Genomic DNA, 16,744 nt, shown 5'->3' on the forward strand with positions numbered 1-16,744 from the left:
CTAGCCTCACAGGCAGAGTCAAAGTCAATTCTCAAGCCCTTCTCCAACTCCACTAGGAAGAACTAGTACCCAGAGAAGGAACTAGTTAATCCTTCCCAAGGCAGTATGGATCTGTCTATAGCTGTACGGGGATACCAATCCTTTGCCCCACTCAGCCCTATCCTCAAGCAATCTCACTGAATTTGGAGGAAAAGATGAGAGCCAGTTTTCAACCCTGGGTGGAGAGCAATAATCTGTAGGGAAGTATTACCTCGGAGTGAAGGAGTAATGACCACACATCTGGCTACTTACTGAGACAGTGGAGCTAGGAGTGTTGGTTCCATAGCCTGAAGAAGGCAAAGAGGCCAAAGACCAGCGGCGTCCATCAGTCCTATGTAAGAAAAAGATTATTAGGCACTTCCCACAGTCCTCACCCTAAGCCCAGGACCTGCCTGCTTCTATCAGCATTTTTGGGCAGTTGATTCACTAGGGTGCTCCTCTTCTCAAAATAGTACTGTTTGGTCCAGATGTACTCCCATGTCTCTCCTACATGAGGCCTACTGTGTGATTTCCACTGCAGAAACAGACACCACTTACATGGAGTCCATGACTTTGAATAAAAACATATGTTATGTTATACTGTGGTTTGGAATAAGTATTTTAATATTTCCAACTGTTTTCACTTTCAGAGAAGTAATGACAGAGGACTCTAGCTAAAGTACTCAGAACAAGACCAGAATTTCCACTGAAATGCAGTTGTTTTCTTTTTTTGAACAGAGTCTCCCTATGTTGCAGGCTGGCCTTCAGCTCCTGGGCCCAAGTGATCCTCTTGAGTAGCTGGGGCTACTGTGCCTGACTTTTCTTCTTTCCTTTCTTCCTTCTCCCTCCTCTTCTCCCCTCCCTTCCTTCCAATGAGGCCTCACTATGTTGCCCAGACTGGCTTTGACCTTTTGATCCTCCTGACTCAGCTTCCTGAGTACTGGGATTACAGGTATATAACATCATGCCCAGCATTTTATTGCCTTTTCTAAAGGCTCAATGTGAAGGGCTCTTTCGTCCTTCTGTTGCCACTGACAATCAAGAAGAGGCAGACTACCATCTGGATCTAAACTAAACATCAATCAATGCCAAACAGTTACAGGTTGCTTAGGATTCATAAAACCAGTCTTTGAGAATGTTTGCCAAAGAGTAACAGTAAACCTATGAAAGAGGAGGGAGGGGACATATCTTTGGATGCATATCAGACTTTGGGGGTGGCTTCCTGCTGCTCTCAAAACAATATCCTCTGCTGCCCACCCCCCTCCCCCAAAAGGCTCTCATCACAAAAAACCACAGTTTTGTAGTAAAAAAGATTAAACAGGTATCGGATTTGAAGTTTCTGTAACATGGACATGTAGTTCTTTGCCTGGACTGTGGGATGTAGCATAAAGCATTCTTTCTCTTGGAGCTTGGTGGTATAGCATGCTCAGGTTGAAGTTGGATAAAAATGTCTTTGCTACTACTACAGAATTTTAAAACAGCAGCAATGTAGCACCTTTAGAACTTAAGTTCTTACTATAATTCACAGAGAAAACTCTTAAGAACAGAGATTTGGATGAGTTGTTTAAGGGCTTATGTGGCATGGAAGAGAGGGAAAGGAGAAATCTTGGCAGAGCTTCTCCCTACCAAGCACTCCTTCCCACCCTCACCCATGATGAGCAGCATTTCTATTGTGTTCTGTAAGGGAAAAGTTGGAGGTTCCATGCTACATGCACATAACATAAACTTCATGCCACCTGACAACCAGCACACATAACTTAGAACTCTGCTGGAACTCAGTCTCTGAGACAAAGAAATGTCCAGGAGGTGCTTAAACATGATGTTCTTTCTGGGTCCTCGGTGCTCTACATAAGAAAGCTGCTCAATTCCAGGAAAACAGAGCCCAATAAAGATGAGTTCTGGGATAAATTTCCTAGCCTTTGTCAAATGCGTTTGTTTTGCTGGGGGAGGGCGGGTTTGAACTCAGGGCTTTGTGCCTCCAAAGTAGGCGCTCTACTGTTTGAGTCACACCTCCAGTCCATTTTGCTCTGGTTATTTTGAAGATGGGGGTCTCAGGAACTATTTCCTCAGGCTGGCCTTAAACTGTGATCCTCCCAATCTGTCTCCCAAGTAGCTAGGATTACAGGTATTAGCCAATGGCACCAGGCTGTCAAATGCATTTTCTCATATGTGATTTTCAATCTTTTTTTTTTTTTGGTGGTGGTACTGAGGTTTGAACTCAGAGCCTATGCTTGCTAGGTAGGTGCTCTACCACTTGAGCCACTCCATCAGCCTCATGATTTTCAATCCTTTAGATAAAAATGGAAACCAACTGCATTACAGTCACTTCTCTGTATACTAAAGAGCAGGAGTCACCAGAGTCAGTCAAAATGCTATCATAGGATGTCTCTATTTCTTCTGTCTGGCCACCTCACTGAGAGCCTGAGGAAAGTTGTGCAAATGAGGGTGACTTGCCCTAGGCTAACAAGCTTAGAATTATTCAGCAAATCCTGCCTCTAAACACATGAGCTCTGAGCCTTGGTTCCAGCAGGTAAGTAGGGTATCCCACAGTGCCTCTTTGCTAGAAATGAAAAGTCCAATGTTCACAACCACAGTCAGAATCATCACAGCCAGTACTCTCACCAAGCTCAAAGTCACAAGCCATATTGTCTGGCCATGCATAGCAGTGGTCCACCCCTCTCCCCATCACATCCCCTATTACCTGTCTGTTCTGTGGCCATGGCTGTAGTGAAAAGACATTATACATTATAATGAGAACCAAAGGGAACCAGAAAGAGCAATCTGTTTGATCCAAAGCATTTGGTTTAGCTTGGAGCAGCAAACCTTCTATTTAGGAATGTGTGACAGTTTGAAGTGAAATTGTATAATTAATTTGTCTCTCCTTATCATTTAATTAAAGCTGCCTTTTGTATGATATTCCAAACCAACATGATCCTTTAGGGCTCCAGCCCCACATCAGCAACACAGGAACCAACAATTCCTGATATTTTCTTTGGAGGGTTGAGGCACTCTTCCCCATCCCAGCAATAACTAGCAGTTTTTCCTTCTATGTACAGTAAGAGGATAGTCTAGGGGCCCATGTTCCATGTACAAGACTCAAATGTCACGCCTCCTAGCACAGACCCGTTTGGGTGTCAATGGCAATACCCCCATCCCTAAAGCCCCTTAGTTGGTCCTACTCCTGAAGCCTAAATGAAGCAGATCCAAGGCATCAATGGAACCTGCCTTTCCCTCTTTCGAGATTAGTCTCCAGGCCTGTTTTCTCATGCCCAACATGGCAGCTGTTTCTCATTCCTCAGAGCAGACTTTCCAGCCCCACTCCCTTCCTATTCTTTCACACAGCAGCGTATTCTTTCTCTTCATGGTGTTAAATCACAGTTTACAACTGTGTATTTGTTTGCTTGTTCTTTTATTATCTGTTTCCTGTCCTCATTTAATCAATAACCACTCAGTGCTTGTTATGTACCAGGAGGCACAGTTTTCAACAGATTAAGGTGTCTCTATTAAAGATGATTTGATTCTGATTGAGATGAGACAGAAAACATGCAAATAAGAAAATATCAGGTATTAGAAAGTACTAGCTTAAAATAAAGCTGGACAATTTGATAGAGAATGTTTAGATTGTATGGTTAGGCAAGTTCTCTCTAAGGAGATAACATTTAAGATGAAACATGAATGACAAGAATGAGTTAACTACTCGAAGATCTGAGGGAAAAGCTTTCCTTAAAAAGGAAACAAGTGAATAGACTCTAATAAGACTGTAAGTTTCAAGACAGTAGCTACTATGTCTATTTTGTTACCACTATATAACTAAGCACCCAGCAGAGTGACTGGCTCAGTTTTCAGGAGATATTTTTTGAATGAATGGGAAATGACCCAATGCCACCAATGGGGATCTGGTCACAAGTCCTGCTTTCCCAGATCATACTTAATCTGAGGTTACAGTTCATACAAAGCCCAGGCAGGAAGTTTGGGATAAGTTTTTCCAGTTGGACTAGAAAAAAGAAATGTAACAATCCAGCATATTCTTATACTGTAAGTCATCCTACCTGAACCCTAGGTTAACTCATTGGAAATTATACAAAAGAGATGAATTTTGGATGAGATTTCTTTTTATGTTTGATTCAGCACACAGCATGTGTGATCTGTATATGTGTCACTCTCAACAGAAGCCCTTTTAGAGATTTCTTTTGAATAAGGCAAAACAAGGACAAGAGGAGTACCCAAGTCAGCCATTAAAAATCTCCCCACCTGTTGTCCAAGTCCTTTTCAGTTACACAGATTCCTGGAGAGAAATGGGATGTATTTCTTCTGGGTTGTAACCTGGACAGTGAGTAAAAAGTTTCTTTCATCTTTTTAAAAAGTAGTCTAAGTATCAGAACTGCTTTTGCCCCAATGTACATTATATTCTCTGTCCAGGAACAGATTCAAATCCAGAGCCATAATTTTCTGGAAATATTAGAACTAAAGACTAACCAAGCAAAAATTTAAAGCTAAAGAAAAAAAAAAAAAAAAAAAAACAACTTGAACTCTGCCAGCAAAAAATCTTAGAAAAACTTCTGAAAAGAAACTATGTGTTGCTGGGTGCTGGGGGCTCATACCTATAATCTTAGCTACTCAGGAGGATCACTGTTCTAAGCCAGCCCCAGGTAACAGTTTGGGAGACCCTATCTCGAAAATACCCGGCACAAAAAAGGGCTGGTGGAGTGGCTCAAAGTGAGTTCAGACCCCAGTACTGCAAAGAAAGAGAGAGAGAGAGAGAGAGAGAGAGAGAGAGAGAGAGAAAGAAACAAACAAAAAGAAACTGTGTATGTGTGGAGCTTTTGGCAGAAGGTCTGGATGGACTCTGTCAGCTTGGACTTCTCAAGAGGCCAGGTGATGCTACCTTAGGCCAGAGACAGGTTTTTATCACTTTCAGAGTGTAATTTGAAACTTGCTAACTTAAAGCTCAGAAGCTTTGAATAAAACGATGCGCTTACTTTTATATTAGTCACAGTAGTTCTTGAGCCTAACCTTAAGCCATACTTCTCTGCTGTGTCTTCTTAGGAAGCCCTACTTAGCAGAAATTGTCAATGTATCTCCACCCAAAAAGCCATGTGGAAAGGGGAAAGAATATAAGCATAGCTGGGGATGCATCAAACCCTTCTAAATTCAGAGGAGGATAAGTAAAGACCCTACAGTCTTTCTATGCCCACACTTGGGTCCCCAATTCAAAACTGATAAGAAAGGTATGTCAGGTCCTCCCAGCCCTTGGAACTAAATGGGTTAGAGCAGTAAGAGTACTACTTTGGGTCCTGTAGTACCAAAAATAGGTTGGGAAGACAGCCTATTTTTTCATTGATCATCCTAGGAAATCTCTCAAATGAGGTACAGCACTTTGGAACATATGCTTAGGACACCAAGGAGTACTTAGGATTATAAAAATAAACTCATTTCTTATACCAGCTCTCCTGATCAACATTCAACTGCAAATATACAGGCTATTTAGAAAGCAAAACTTGAACAAGGTGATTATGTTCTGGGAGAGAAAAATAGAGAAGGAGTTTTGATGGCTAGCAGCTCAAGGTAACCCAACTCATTTGAAAGGGCACTGACTTGAAGATCCAATCTGACTTTCAACTAACATTCATGCAAAGTGCCACATGTGTTAGTCACAGAGGAGGTTTTCCAACAACTTACCTACGGGCAGGAATAAAGGAAAAGTGAGCAGGTGCATTTGGAGAGAAATTCCGGGGGCTATCCAAAGGACTGTTACCTGTGATAGAGAAAGGAAAAGAAACTCTGTGAGGTCTGCTTCTGAGGAGAGCTAATGTGACTTTCAGACAAGAAACCTTCCTCTAGCATCAGAAATCAGTATATATGGTTATTTTTCTCAGGCCCATTATCAGTTTGACTCTCTCTTTGTAAAAGTTTGGCAGCCTAGAGTTTTCTTCCTTGCTCTCATTGTGCCTAGTCATGTCTCTCAAACATCTATTCTAGATCTAGCATCAAAGTACTTGTTTCTTGCCCTCCTAAGAACACCTCAGGCTCCAATCTGTCTTGTCAGGTTCACTCAACTTTCCAAAGGCTTAAAGATTTCTCCAGGACAAGAGAAGTCTTACATATCTGTCTCTACATACTGCACTGAAGGGACTACATGAAGGAGAAACAGAAGTTCTCAGGTGGGGACTCAGGATAGCAGCGTACCTTTAAAAAGTTCATGCTCAAGGCCCCCAAGCATGTGAAGCATTGCCTAACCTGCTCATGGTATAAGAATTACTGACATCTCCATAATTAGTTTTCACATGTCCCCTTGTAACTTGCTAACTTAAAGCTCAGAAGCTTTGCAGAAAACGATATGCTTACTTTTATACTAGTCACAGCAGTTCTTGAGCCTAACCTTAAGCCATACTTCTCTGCTGTATCTTCTAGTTGGTGCTGGGACTTAGGAAGATCTACTTAGCAGAAATTGTCAATATGTCTACCCAAAAGGAAATGTGCCAACCCTCCCCAAATCCCTGCCCACTTCCCCATTTCTGTGCTCACCTCTGTGAACCAACATCGGCTATGAGGAATTGAAGCTACCAGGAGTCTGGTAGTTCAGTGTGACCTGGCTTTCTCCTGGACAATTTGTTTCCTAAACAGGGCATGGATATTCCAAGGGGCCATGAAGCTGCCCTATTACTTCCCATGATCTCTATCCAACAGTGCCTGGATAGCACTGAATGTCTTTCTGGCTCACTACCCTCTGTAGCAACTCTATATTAGTAATATAACATATTACTACATTAATATATAATTACTTGAACTAATTAGGAAGAGGCATTCTCAGCTTCCTCTCGCCCCAGGTACACAAAATGTACACCATTATCTAGAAGATCTGCTCTAAGTCTAGTGACTCATGGTTTTCCATATTCTCTTTCTGGGATTATCTATCCCTTATGATCTATTCCCATCTGCTGGCTCACAGAGACTACCAGGGTGCAAGAGAAGTTATCTCAAACAGTTACTTCATTAGCCAGTACTTAATACAGATCATGCCTTCTCAAAGTATCAAGGCCTTTTCTTAAGCTGGGCATGGTGAGGTAGACAGATAGATAGACAGACAGATATATCACTGCCTTTTCTCTTTTCTAAGACAAGGTCATCTCAAAGATTAACAAGGACAGATTGAGCATCTATTATCTTAAATACTTGAAAATGTCGTATTAGTGCTTAGAAAGTTTTTTTATTTTGAGTATTTTGGATTTTCTTAGGGATGTCTTATCTATACCTACCATTTAATGCAATATGCTCTTTGTGAGTTCCCCAAAACCACCCACCTAAAGCCATAAGGAGATCCTTGGACAGAGTGTCCTACAATGATTGGCCTTTCAAGGACCAGGCCTGGTGCAGGTTATAGGGTAAAATACACAGAGCTACAAAGAATCTTCCTGGTGTTCATAATAAAGCTAGGGATACATAAACACACATATCAGAAATATCTAACACCAAGAGTGGCAAAAAAATAAACAGAACATCACTGAACTGTAAGATAACTTCAAATGAGGGAAGATGGTGGATACAAAAGAAATATTTGAAGAAATAATATGTAATAATTTTGCAAATTTGGAAATATGCCCACATATCTAAGAATCTCCAAAAGCCCAAAGTACAAAAATGAGAGAGGCTGGGGATTATAGCTCAGTGGTACAGCATTGGCCTAGCATGTGTGTGTATGTGCACACATCCTAGGTTTAATCCTGAGAGAAAAAGAGAAAGAGAGAGAAAGGAGTGAGGGGATGGGAGGAAAAGAAGAACTAAAGCAAAAGCAAAGTATACCATAATCAAATTGTTTATAGTATGGTGATGCATGCCTAAATCCTAGCATTCAGGAGGCAGAGGATTGCAAGTTCAAGACCAGCCTGGGCTACATTGAGACAATCTCTCTTGAAAATTAGAAACAAAACTCAAAAACAAAGAATTGCTTAAAACTCACAATAATAAGAAAAATATTAAAAGCAGTCATGGCTTTTAAGTTATACATAGAGGAACAAAGAAAGTATAGTAGATTTCTCACAGGAAAAAATGCAAGAAGACAGTGGAGTGACATCTTTCAATTATGGAAAGAAAAACTCTGCCAACCTAGAATAGTCAGCTGTCTTTTAGTAAAGAATTTGGCATCTGAGTGAGTGTGGCAGTGCGTACCTGTAATCCCAGCATCTGGGAAGGCTGAGGCAGGAGGACTGTGAATTGGAGGCCAGTCTGGGCTACAAAGGCAGATCCATTCTGAAAGAATTTGAGGACCAGACATAGTGGGTCACAGCTATAATCCCAGCTACTTTGGAGACAGATATCAGGAGGATCACAGATCCAGGCCAGGCCAAACAAAAAGTTAAGGGAGACCCCATCTCTGTCAATACACTGGGTGTGGTGGAGCATATATATGATCACAAGTAGGATCACAGAAAATCAAATACCTAGGTGTAAACCTAACAAAAGATGTGAAAGACCTTTACAAGGAAAACTATACACTTCTGAAGAAAGAGATTGAGGTAAACTATAGAAAGTGGAGAGATCTCCCATGCTCATGGATTGGTAGAATTAACATAGTAAAATGTCGATACTCCCAAAAGTAATCTATATGTTTAATGCAATTCCCATCAAAATTCCAATGACATTCATTAAAGTGATTGAAAAACCTACTGTTAAATTTATATGGAAACACAAGAGGCCACGAATAGCCAAGGCAATACTCAGTCAAAAGAACAATGCAGGAGGTATCATAATACCTGACTTCAAACTATATTACAAAGCAATAACAATAAAAACAGCATGGTACTGGCACAAAAACAGACATGATGACCAGTGGAATAGAATAGAGGACCCAGATATGAAGCCACACAACTATAACCAACTTGTCTTTGACAAAGGAGCTAAAAATATACGATGGAGAAATAGCAGCCTCTTCAACAAAAACTGCTGGGAAAACTGGTTAGCAGTCTGCAAAAAACTGAAACTAGATCCATGTATATCACCCTATACTAAGATTAACTCAAAATGGATCAAGGATCTTAATATCAGACCCCAAACTCTAAAGTTGATACAGGAAAGAGTAGGAAATACTCTGGAGTTAGTAGGTATAGGTAAGAACTTTCTCAACGAAACCCCAGCAGCACAGCAACTAAGAGATAGCATAGATAAATGGGACCTCATAAAGCTAAAAAGCTTCTGTTCATCAAAAGAAATGGTCTCTAAACTGAAGAGAACACCCACAGAGTGGGAGAAAATATTTGCCAACTATACATCAGACAAAGGACTGATAACCAGAATATATAGGGAACTTAAAAAACTAAATTCTCCCAAAACTAATGAACCAATAAAGAAATGGGCAAGTGAACTAAACAGAACTTTCTCAAAAGAAGAAATTCAAATGGCCAAAAAACACATGAAAAAATGCTCACCATCTCTAGCCATAAAGGAAATGCAAATTAAAACCACACTAAGATTCCACCTCACCCCTGTTAGAATAGCCATCATCAGCAACACCACCAACGACAGGTGTTGGCGAGGATGCGGGGAAAAAGGAACCCTCTTACACTGTTGGTGGGAATGTAAACTAGTACAATCACTCTGGAAAAAAATTTGGAGGCTACTTAAAAAGCTAAACATTGATCTACCATTTGATCCAGCAATACCACTCTTGGGGATATATCCAAAAGACAGTGACACAGGTTACTCCAGAGGCACCTGCACACCCATGTTTATTGCAGCACTATTCACAATAGCCAAGTTATGGAAACAACCAAGATGCCCCACCACTGACGAATGGATTAAGAAAATGTGGTATCTATACACAATGGAATTTTATGCAGCCATGAAGAAGAATGAAATGTTATCATTCGCCGGTAAATGGATGGAATTGGAGAACATCATTCTGAGTGAGGTTAGCCTGGCCCAAAAGACCAAAAATCGTATGTTCTCCCTCATATGTGGACATTAGATCAAGGGCAAACACAACAAGGGGATTGGACTATAAGCATATGATAAAAGCGAGAGCACACAAGGAAGGGGTGAGGATAGGTAAGACACCTAAAAAACTAGCTAGCATTTGTTGCCCTTAACGCAGAGAAATTAAAGCAGATACCTTAAAGCAACTGAGGCCAATAGGAAAAGGGGAACAGGTACTAGAGAAAAGGTTAGATCAAAAAGAATTAACCTAGAAGGTAACACCCACGCACAGGAAATCAATGTGAGTCAATGCCCTGTATAACTATCCTTATCTCAACCAGCAAAAACCCTTGTTCCTTCCTATTATTGCTTATACTCTCTCTACAACAAAATTAGAAATAAGGGCAATATAGTTTCTGCTGGGTATTGAGGGGGTGGGAGAGAGGGGGAGGGGGTGGAGTGGGTGGTAAGAGAGGGGGTGGGAGCAGGGGGGAGAAAGGACCCAAGCCTTGTATGAACATATGAATAATAAAAAAAAAAAAAAGAAAAAAAACAAAAAACAAGTAGGATCACAGTTCAACGTGTGGCCAGCAGGGCCAAAACTCCAGACTGTACCTGAAAAATAAATAAAGCAGAAACCAGTACTGCCCTCCCCCCACCCCCCAATATTTTTTGACTGGCTTTTGTCCTATTCTTGGGATGGAACTTCTGAATCCTTGGAGTTTCCCAAGTGATAGGACTGTTTTTGCTATTCATGGTGGGGCTAAGATGTTTTATGCAAATAAAATCGCTCAGGATAGGGACTAGCTAACAGAAAAGAAAGACCAATCAGGTGAGAGTAGAGTATTGGGACTCTGAGCCACTTGATATCAGCATGCCATCAGCCTGACCTTCTGGGAAGGAGGCAGGAGATTGAGTTTAAGCAGGTGGACAATGAGTGAATCAATCATGCTGATACAATGAATCCCCAACAAACACTATGGACAGAAAGCTCTGGTGTACTTCTCTGGTTAAGAACAATTTGGGGGCTGGTGAAGGGTGTAGGAAGGTGAATATGGTATGAACACTGTGTACATACCTATGTAAGTGGGAAAATGACACCTACTGAAACTATTCCAGGAATGGGGGGGAGAAAGGATAAAGGAGAATGGAGGAGGGGGGGATTTAAAACAATGATATATTTGATACATTGTAAGAACTTTTGTAAATACCAAAATGTACCTCCAGCACAAAAAAAAAGAACAGTCATGTGTGCGTTGTTACACAGCAGTGTGCGGGGTGATGTATCCTGGATTTCATGGGAGAGAAGGCATTGGAAATTTCATATCTGGGACTTTCCCAGGTCCTAAATGTATAGGGTATACATCTCTTGGCTCATCCTGATTTGTATCTTATTTACTATTGTTAGAAATAAAGTAAGTGGTGGTCCATTTTCAAGGCAAAGCATTTGACTCTACCTGCTTGTTTGCATATCATGTTCCAGATGTTGGGGGAGGGGCAACTGATATGGAAACTTAAACTGGGAGGGATAAATCACATAGGTAAAAACTGTGTAAGTGCCAAAAAGTACACATCACAGGGAGACTTTCCCACCACAAGAAGAGGCAGATTCCACTTCTAAAATTGACCAATCCCAAGAAAGGCATATTTTAAAATAACTGAGCAATAATTAGGCAATGTCCAGGAAAAGAATGTAAACCCCAGATAAGGGCAAAATAGTTTCTGCCGGGTATCAAGGGGGTGGGGGGGGAGGAGGGGGTGGGTGGTAAGGGAGGGGTTGGGGGAAGGGGGGAGAAATGACCCAAACATTGTATGCCCATATGAATAAAAAAAAAAAAGAGGTAATTAAAAAAAAAAATGTAAACCCCATGGTACTCAGCCAATGAGGAACTGGGGGAGGGACCTGTACACTAACAATAAATGCCTATTGTAACTATTTTGAGTGTGCCTGGCTTACTAGACACCCAATCTTGCAAGACCGTCATTAAAGTCTTGCTTCTACTGTATTTTATGTGTCTCTTGAGTCCATTCTTTTGAGTTTGGACACTAAGATAAACCTGTAACCCCCCCCCACCCCGCCCCGTCTCTCTTTCATGTGTGTAACTAGGGTTTGAACACAGGACTTTGTGCTTGCTAGGCAGACACTCTACTCCTTGAGCCATGCCTCTAGCCCAAGTTAGTCCTTCTTTAGCTCTGTGAATCATTCTAGTGAGAAATTGTAGCAAGAAACCTTAAATTTGTATATAGTTGGTCAAAAGTATGGGCGGCCTGGGAATCCCCTGCTGGTGGCTGTTAACTGAAGTGAGGGCATTTCTGTGGAGAACTGTGCCTTTAATTTGTAAAGGTTAACCTCATTTTGGACACTGAGTATTAGGAAAATAAATAAATAAGGGGAATTAAAGACCATTATACAAACAAACACGCATATAAACTAAATGAAATAAAATCCTCTACAGTAGACCACTGTTCTTTTAAAACTAAAGGCATGGCTCAAGTGGTAGAACGCCTGCCTATCAAGTGCCAGGTCCTGAGCTCAATCCCCAGTACTGCCAAAAAGTCAACAAAAAAACCCCAACCAAATAAACCAAAGCTGTCCTTTAGGCAGATGGATACTAGGTAGAAATATGGATCTATACAAAAGAATGACAAGCAGTGGAAAAGTTAACCGCATGGGAAAATGTATGTTTTTCCCCTTATTTAAATCTCTTTAAACAGTAATAAATGCTTAAACAAAAATAATATTAAGGTGGTGTAAGAACTAAAGTTTGACAACAATAACATAAAGGCTGGAAGGGGAGAAACAAGATTCTTACACTTTATGAGAGATGGTAATAAGTTAATATATACTACAAATGTTAATACAACCACTAAATAACAAGAGTCTGTAATGTGATAAAGTCCATAATATGGTTCAATATTGTGATATGTATTTTTCAGTTTTTGTCCATAGTTGGTGGCTCTTAACTACTTCTCCAAGGCAGGCATTAAGAACTAGAATTTCTCTCCCCCAGGGTAGTCCTAGAAATTCAAATCTTCCCCCATCTTTCTGTCTTGGAGCTGTCCATAAAGAAATTCTCTGGCTACTTTTTTTGATAGTGAGGCAGGCTAAAATTACGGAAAGTTTGGGACTCAGAGAAAAATATTTCATCTCAGATTAACCATGCTTTGACTCAGGGACCACTCTCACCTGACAGAGAACTGCCTATGTCCCTCCCCACTCATTGACTATTGGATGGGAATCACCTGGTTCCTCCCATCCCACAGATTAGCATAAATTTTAAAAGTGCCTGAGAAACAGAACCTCTCTCTCTCTGCCAGCAGACTTCATCTGTGCCCACCATGCTCCCCTTTGTATTTCCTTTCCCTAACTTTTAATAAACTCCATTTACACACACGTGTCCTACCATAGATTCTTCCACGAGGGACAAAGAATTTGGAAGTCTTCTGATCATAGACTGCACCAGCATCTTAATAATAGTAGATCATAAGACCCTCCTCATTCCAGAGAGTTCTGCCTTACTCCCTGGAGGAAAGATCGCTGTATAGAGAGGCCTTGCTGGGTTCCCCTATTAATTCTTAGAGGGTGGTATCCCTTCCCCCATACCTCACCTTATGCATCTCTTCATCTCTATTCTTTGTAATAAATTGGTAAAAATAAGTATTTTCCTGAGTTCTGTGAACCACTCAAGCAAATTAATGGAACCCAAGGCGGTTATGGGAACCTTGATTTAGATAGCATGGTATCTAAAGTAGGAGAAGAGTTCTTGAGGACTGAGTCCTCAGCCTGTGGGAACTGACACTACCCCCAGATACACAGAATTGAATTTAACTGAATTGGAGGACACCTAGCTGGTTTCCACTATAGAATTGCTGTCTTGCTGAGAGGGAGAAATTTCCCATACCTTTTGGAATAACAGAAGTTTTCTGTTGTGATGTGATGATAATGGAGGAAAAACAAAATAGACATTTTGAAAAACAAAAAAGTGTCTATTTTGTTTTTCCTGACACACACAATGGAATCATAAAAATGTTCAATTAGCCCAAATAAAACAGAAAAAGAGCAAAGAGAAAGATAAAACATATGACAAGCAGAAAACAGGAAAATGGTAGAAACCGAACACCGTCAATAATCATATTGAATATACACAGATAAAAACCCCAATTAAAAGGCAGTGATTATCATATTGGATAAAAAAGACCCTATTAGAGAAACTAAATCAATAATTAACAATCTTCAAAAAAAAGCACTAGTTTTAGATGTTTCACTGATTAATTCAAACAAACACTTAAAAGAGATATACCAATTTTCTACAATCTCTTCTACTAGAAGCAGAAAGAATATTTCCTTAACTCATTCTATGAGGCCACTATTACCCTAAATACCAAAGTCAGATGAAGATATTATAAGAAAGGCAAATTATACCTCTTATGAACATAGATGTAAAAAAAAGTCTCAGGGGCTGGTGATATGGCTCAGTGGAAGAGCACTTGCCTAGTATACACAAGGCCCTAGGTTTAATCCCCAGAACCTCAGGGAGGGGAAAAAAATATCATGAGATATTGGAAATATCAAATCCAGCAATTTATTAAAAATAAAGCATGACCAAGTAGAATTTATTTCAAGTTTAGCAAGGCTGGTGTAGCATTTGAAAGTCAATTAACATAACTCATCATATCAATAGACTACATAAGAAACCCATATAATCGTATCAATTGATATAGAGAAGCAAGTCACAAAATCTAACATTCAATAAAAACTTTTCAGACGAAAACTCAGCAAATTAGAAACAGAGAATGTATAAATCTAATAAACTGATCGAAAACATAACATTTAAGAAGACATAGTGCTAACATCATACTTACGATGATAACTTTCTCACTCATAGTGGTGAGAAACTGGATACTTTTTCTCTAGGATTGGGAACAAAGGAAGGATATCATACTGGCAGTCCTAGCTAGTGCAATAAAACAAGACAAGACAACTAGATTGTGAAAGTGGAAATAAAACTGTCTTTGTTTAGAGATATCTATATAGAACTTACTAAAGAATAAAGAAACTCTTCAGAACTAATAAGTAATTCTAGCAAAGTTTCAGAATACAAAGCCAATATACAAAAATTAATGGTATTCCTTAACATCAGCAAACAACTGGAATTTGAAATTAAAAACACAGGACCATTAATATTAACACACAAAAAATGAAACGCATATATATATATATATATATATATACGCATATATATATAAAAGTATGTTTAGGATCTATATGCTATATATTATAAATCAAATGTCTAAATAAATGAAGAGATAATGAATGTTCATGGATTGGAACTCTCACTGTTACTAAAATGTTAGTTCTTTCTAACTTTTCTTGGCAGTACTAGGATTTGAACTCGGCCTCATGCTTGTTGGGCAGGTGCTCTACCAGGTGAGTCACTCCTCTACCCCCCTTTTTTTGTGTGTGTTGGGTTTCCTCAAGATAGGGTCTCATGAATTATTTGCCTGGGCTGGCTTTGATCCCCCTGATTTTTGCCTCCCAAGTAGCTAGGATTACAGGCATGAGCCATCAGCACCCAGCCAATTCTTTCTAACTTCATCTGTAGGTTAAATGCAATCTCACTCAAAATCCAAGAAGGCTAGTTTGTGAATACTGACAAACTGAAGTTTATGCGGAAAGGCAAAATAACCAGAATAACCAATACAATATTGAGGAATAAAAAAAATGGGTCACGTAAATGACCTTAATGTAAAAGTTACTTAAAAGTAAAACATAAAATTTCTATAAGATAACATAAGAAAAATCTATCTGGATGACCCTGAAGTTAGCAATAAAAATTTAAATATGAAACTAAAAGCACAATTTATGAAAGAAAAAAATGGATAAATTGTACTGCATTAAAATTCAGAACTTCTGCTCTGCAAAGGATACCGTTGAGAGAATGAAAAAGATAAGCCACAGATTGGGAGAAAATATTTGTAAAAAATACATCCTGATAAGAAACTTGTACTCAAAATATACAGGAGCTCAGCAGCTGACCAGAAGAAAAAAGTTAATTAAAACATGGGCAAGCCGGGCACCAGTGGCTCACACCTATAATCCTAGCTACTCAGGAGGCAGAGATCAGGAGGATTGTGGTTTGAAGCCAGCCTGGGCAAATAGTTCATGAGACCCTATCTGGAAAAAAACCATCACAAAATAGGGCTGGTAGAGTGGCTCAAGGTGTAGGCCCTGAGTTCATGGTCCAGTACTGCAAACAAAACAAAGAAAACCATGGGCAAGCCAGCATGGTAGTACACACCTAACAATCTCAGCTCTCAGAAGGCTGAGGATCACAAGTCTGAGACCACAGCCAGGGTTATATACTGAAATCCTACCTCAGAAAAAAAAAAAAAAAGTAAAAATAAATAAATAAATAATGAATGAAAATAAATATTTAAAAAAGGACAAAAGACCTAACAGATGCCTTACCAAAAATGATACAAACAGTATATGAAAAGATGCTCAATATCATTTGTCAAAGGGAATTAAAACCACAATGTTATATCCACCCACACCTATTAGAATGGTTAAAAACTGACAATACCTAATGCTGAGGATAGGGAACAATGAAATTCTTGCCATCGTTGGTAGGAAAACACAATGGTTCAGCCACTCTGGAAGACAATTTGTCATTTTCTTACAAAGAAAATGTTTCTTACAAAGCTGAACATAATCTTGCCATATAATCCAGTAATAACTGCACTAAGTACTCAACTGAGTTGAACATATTTGTCAACATAAAAACCTGCACATGAATGTGTACAGCAGCTGTCATCA

The 16,744-nt window shown here is 39.7% G+C and overlaps 1 protein-coding gene across 14 annotated transcripts in view; it reads right to left on the reverse strand.

The window, feature by feature from the left end:
• Mast2 (microtubule associated serine/threonine kinase 2) overlaps nucleotides 1-16,744 on the reverse strand; it is a 182,514-nt gene that overhangs the window by 33,246 nt on the left and 132,524 nt on the right. For 11 of the 14 annotated variants that reach the window (XM_020157647.2, XM_074080251.1, XM_020157650.2 and 8 more), the window contains 3 exons: nucleotides 5,698-5,773; nucleotides 2,720-2,740; nucleotides 292-370 (listed from right to left, as the gene is read on the reverse strand). In XM_020157647.2, the coding sequence (XP_020013236.1) occupies nucleotides 292-370; nucleotides 2,720-2,740; nucleotides 5,698-5,773 (176 nt within the window). The remainder of the gene's footprint in view (nucleotides 1-291; nucleotides 371-2,719; nucleotides 2,741-5,697; nucleotides 5,774-16,744) is intronic. The other 3 variants (XM_020157652.2, XM_020157649.2, XM_020157651.2) reach the window with 1 other exon arrangement.

The sequence above is a fragment of the Castor canadensis genome, chromosome 7, assembly GCF_047511655.1.
Source record: "Castor canadensis chromosome 7, mCasCan1.hap1v2, whole genome shotgun sequence".
NCBI lineage: Eukaryota > Metazoa > Chordata > Mammalia > Rodentia > Castoridae > Castor > Castor canadensis.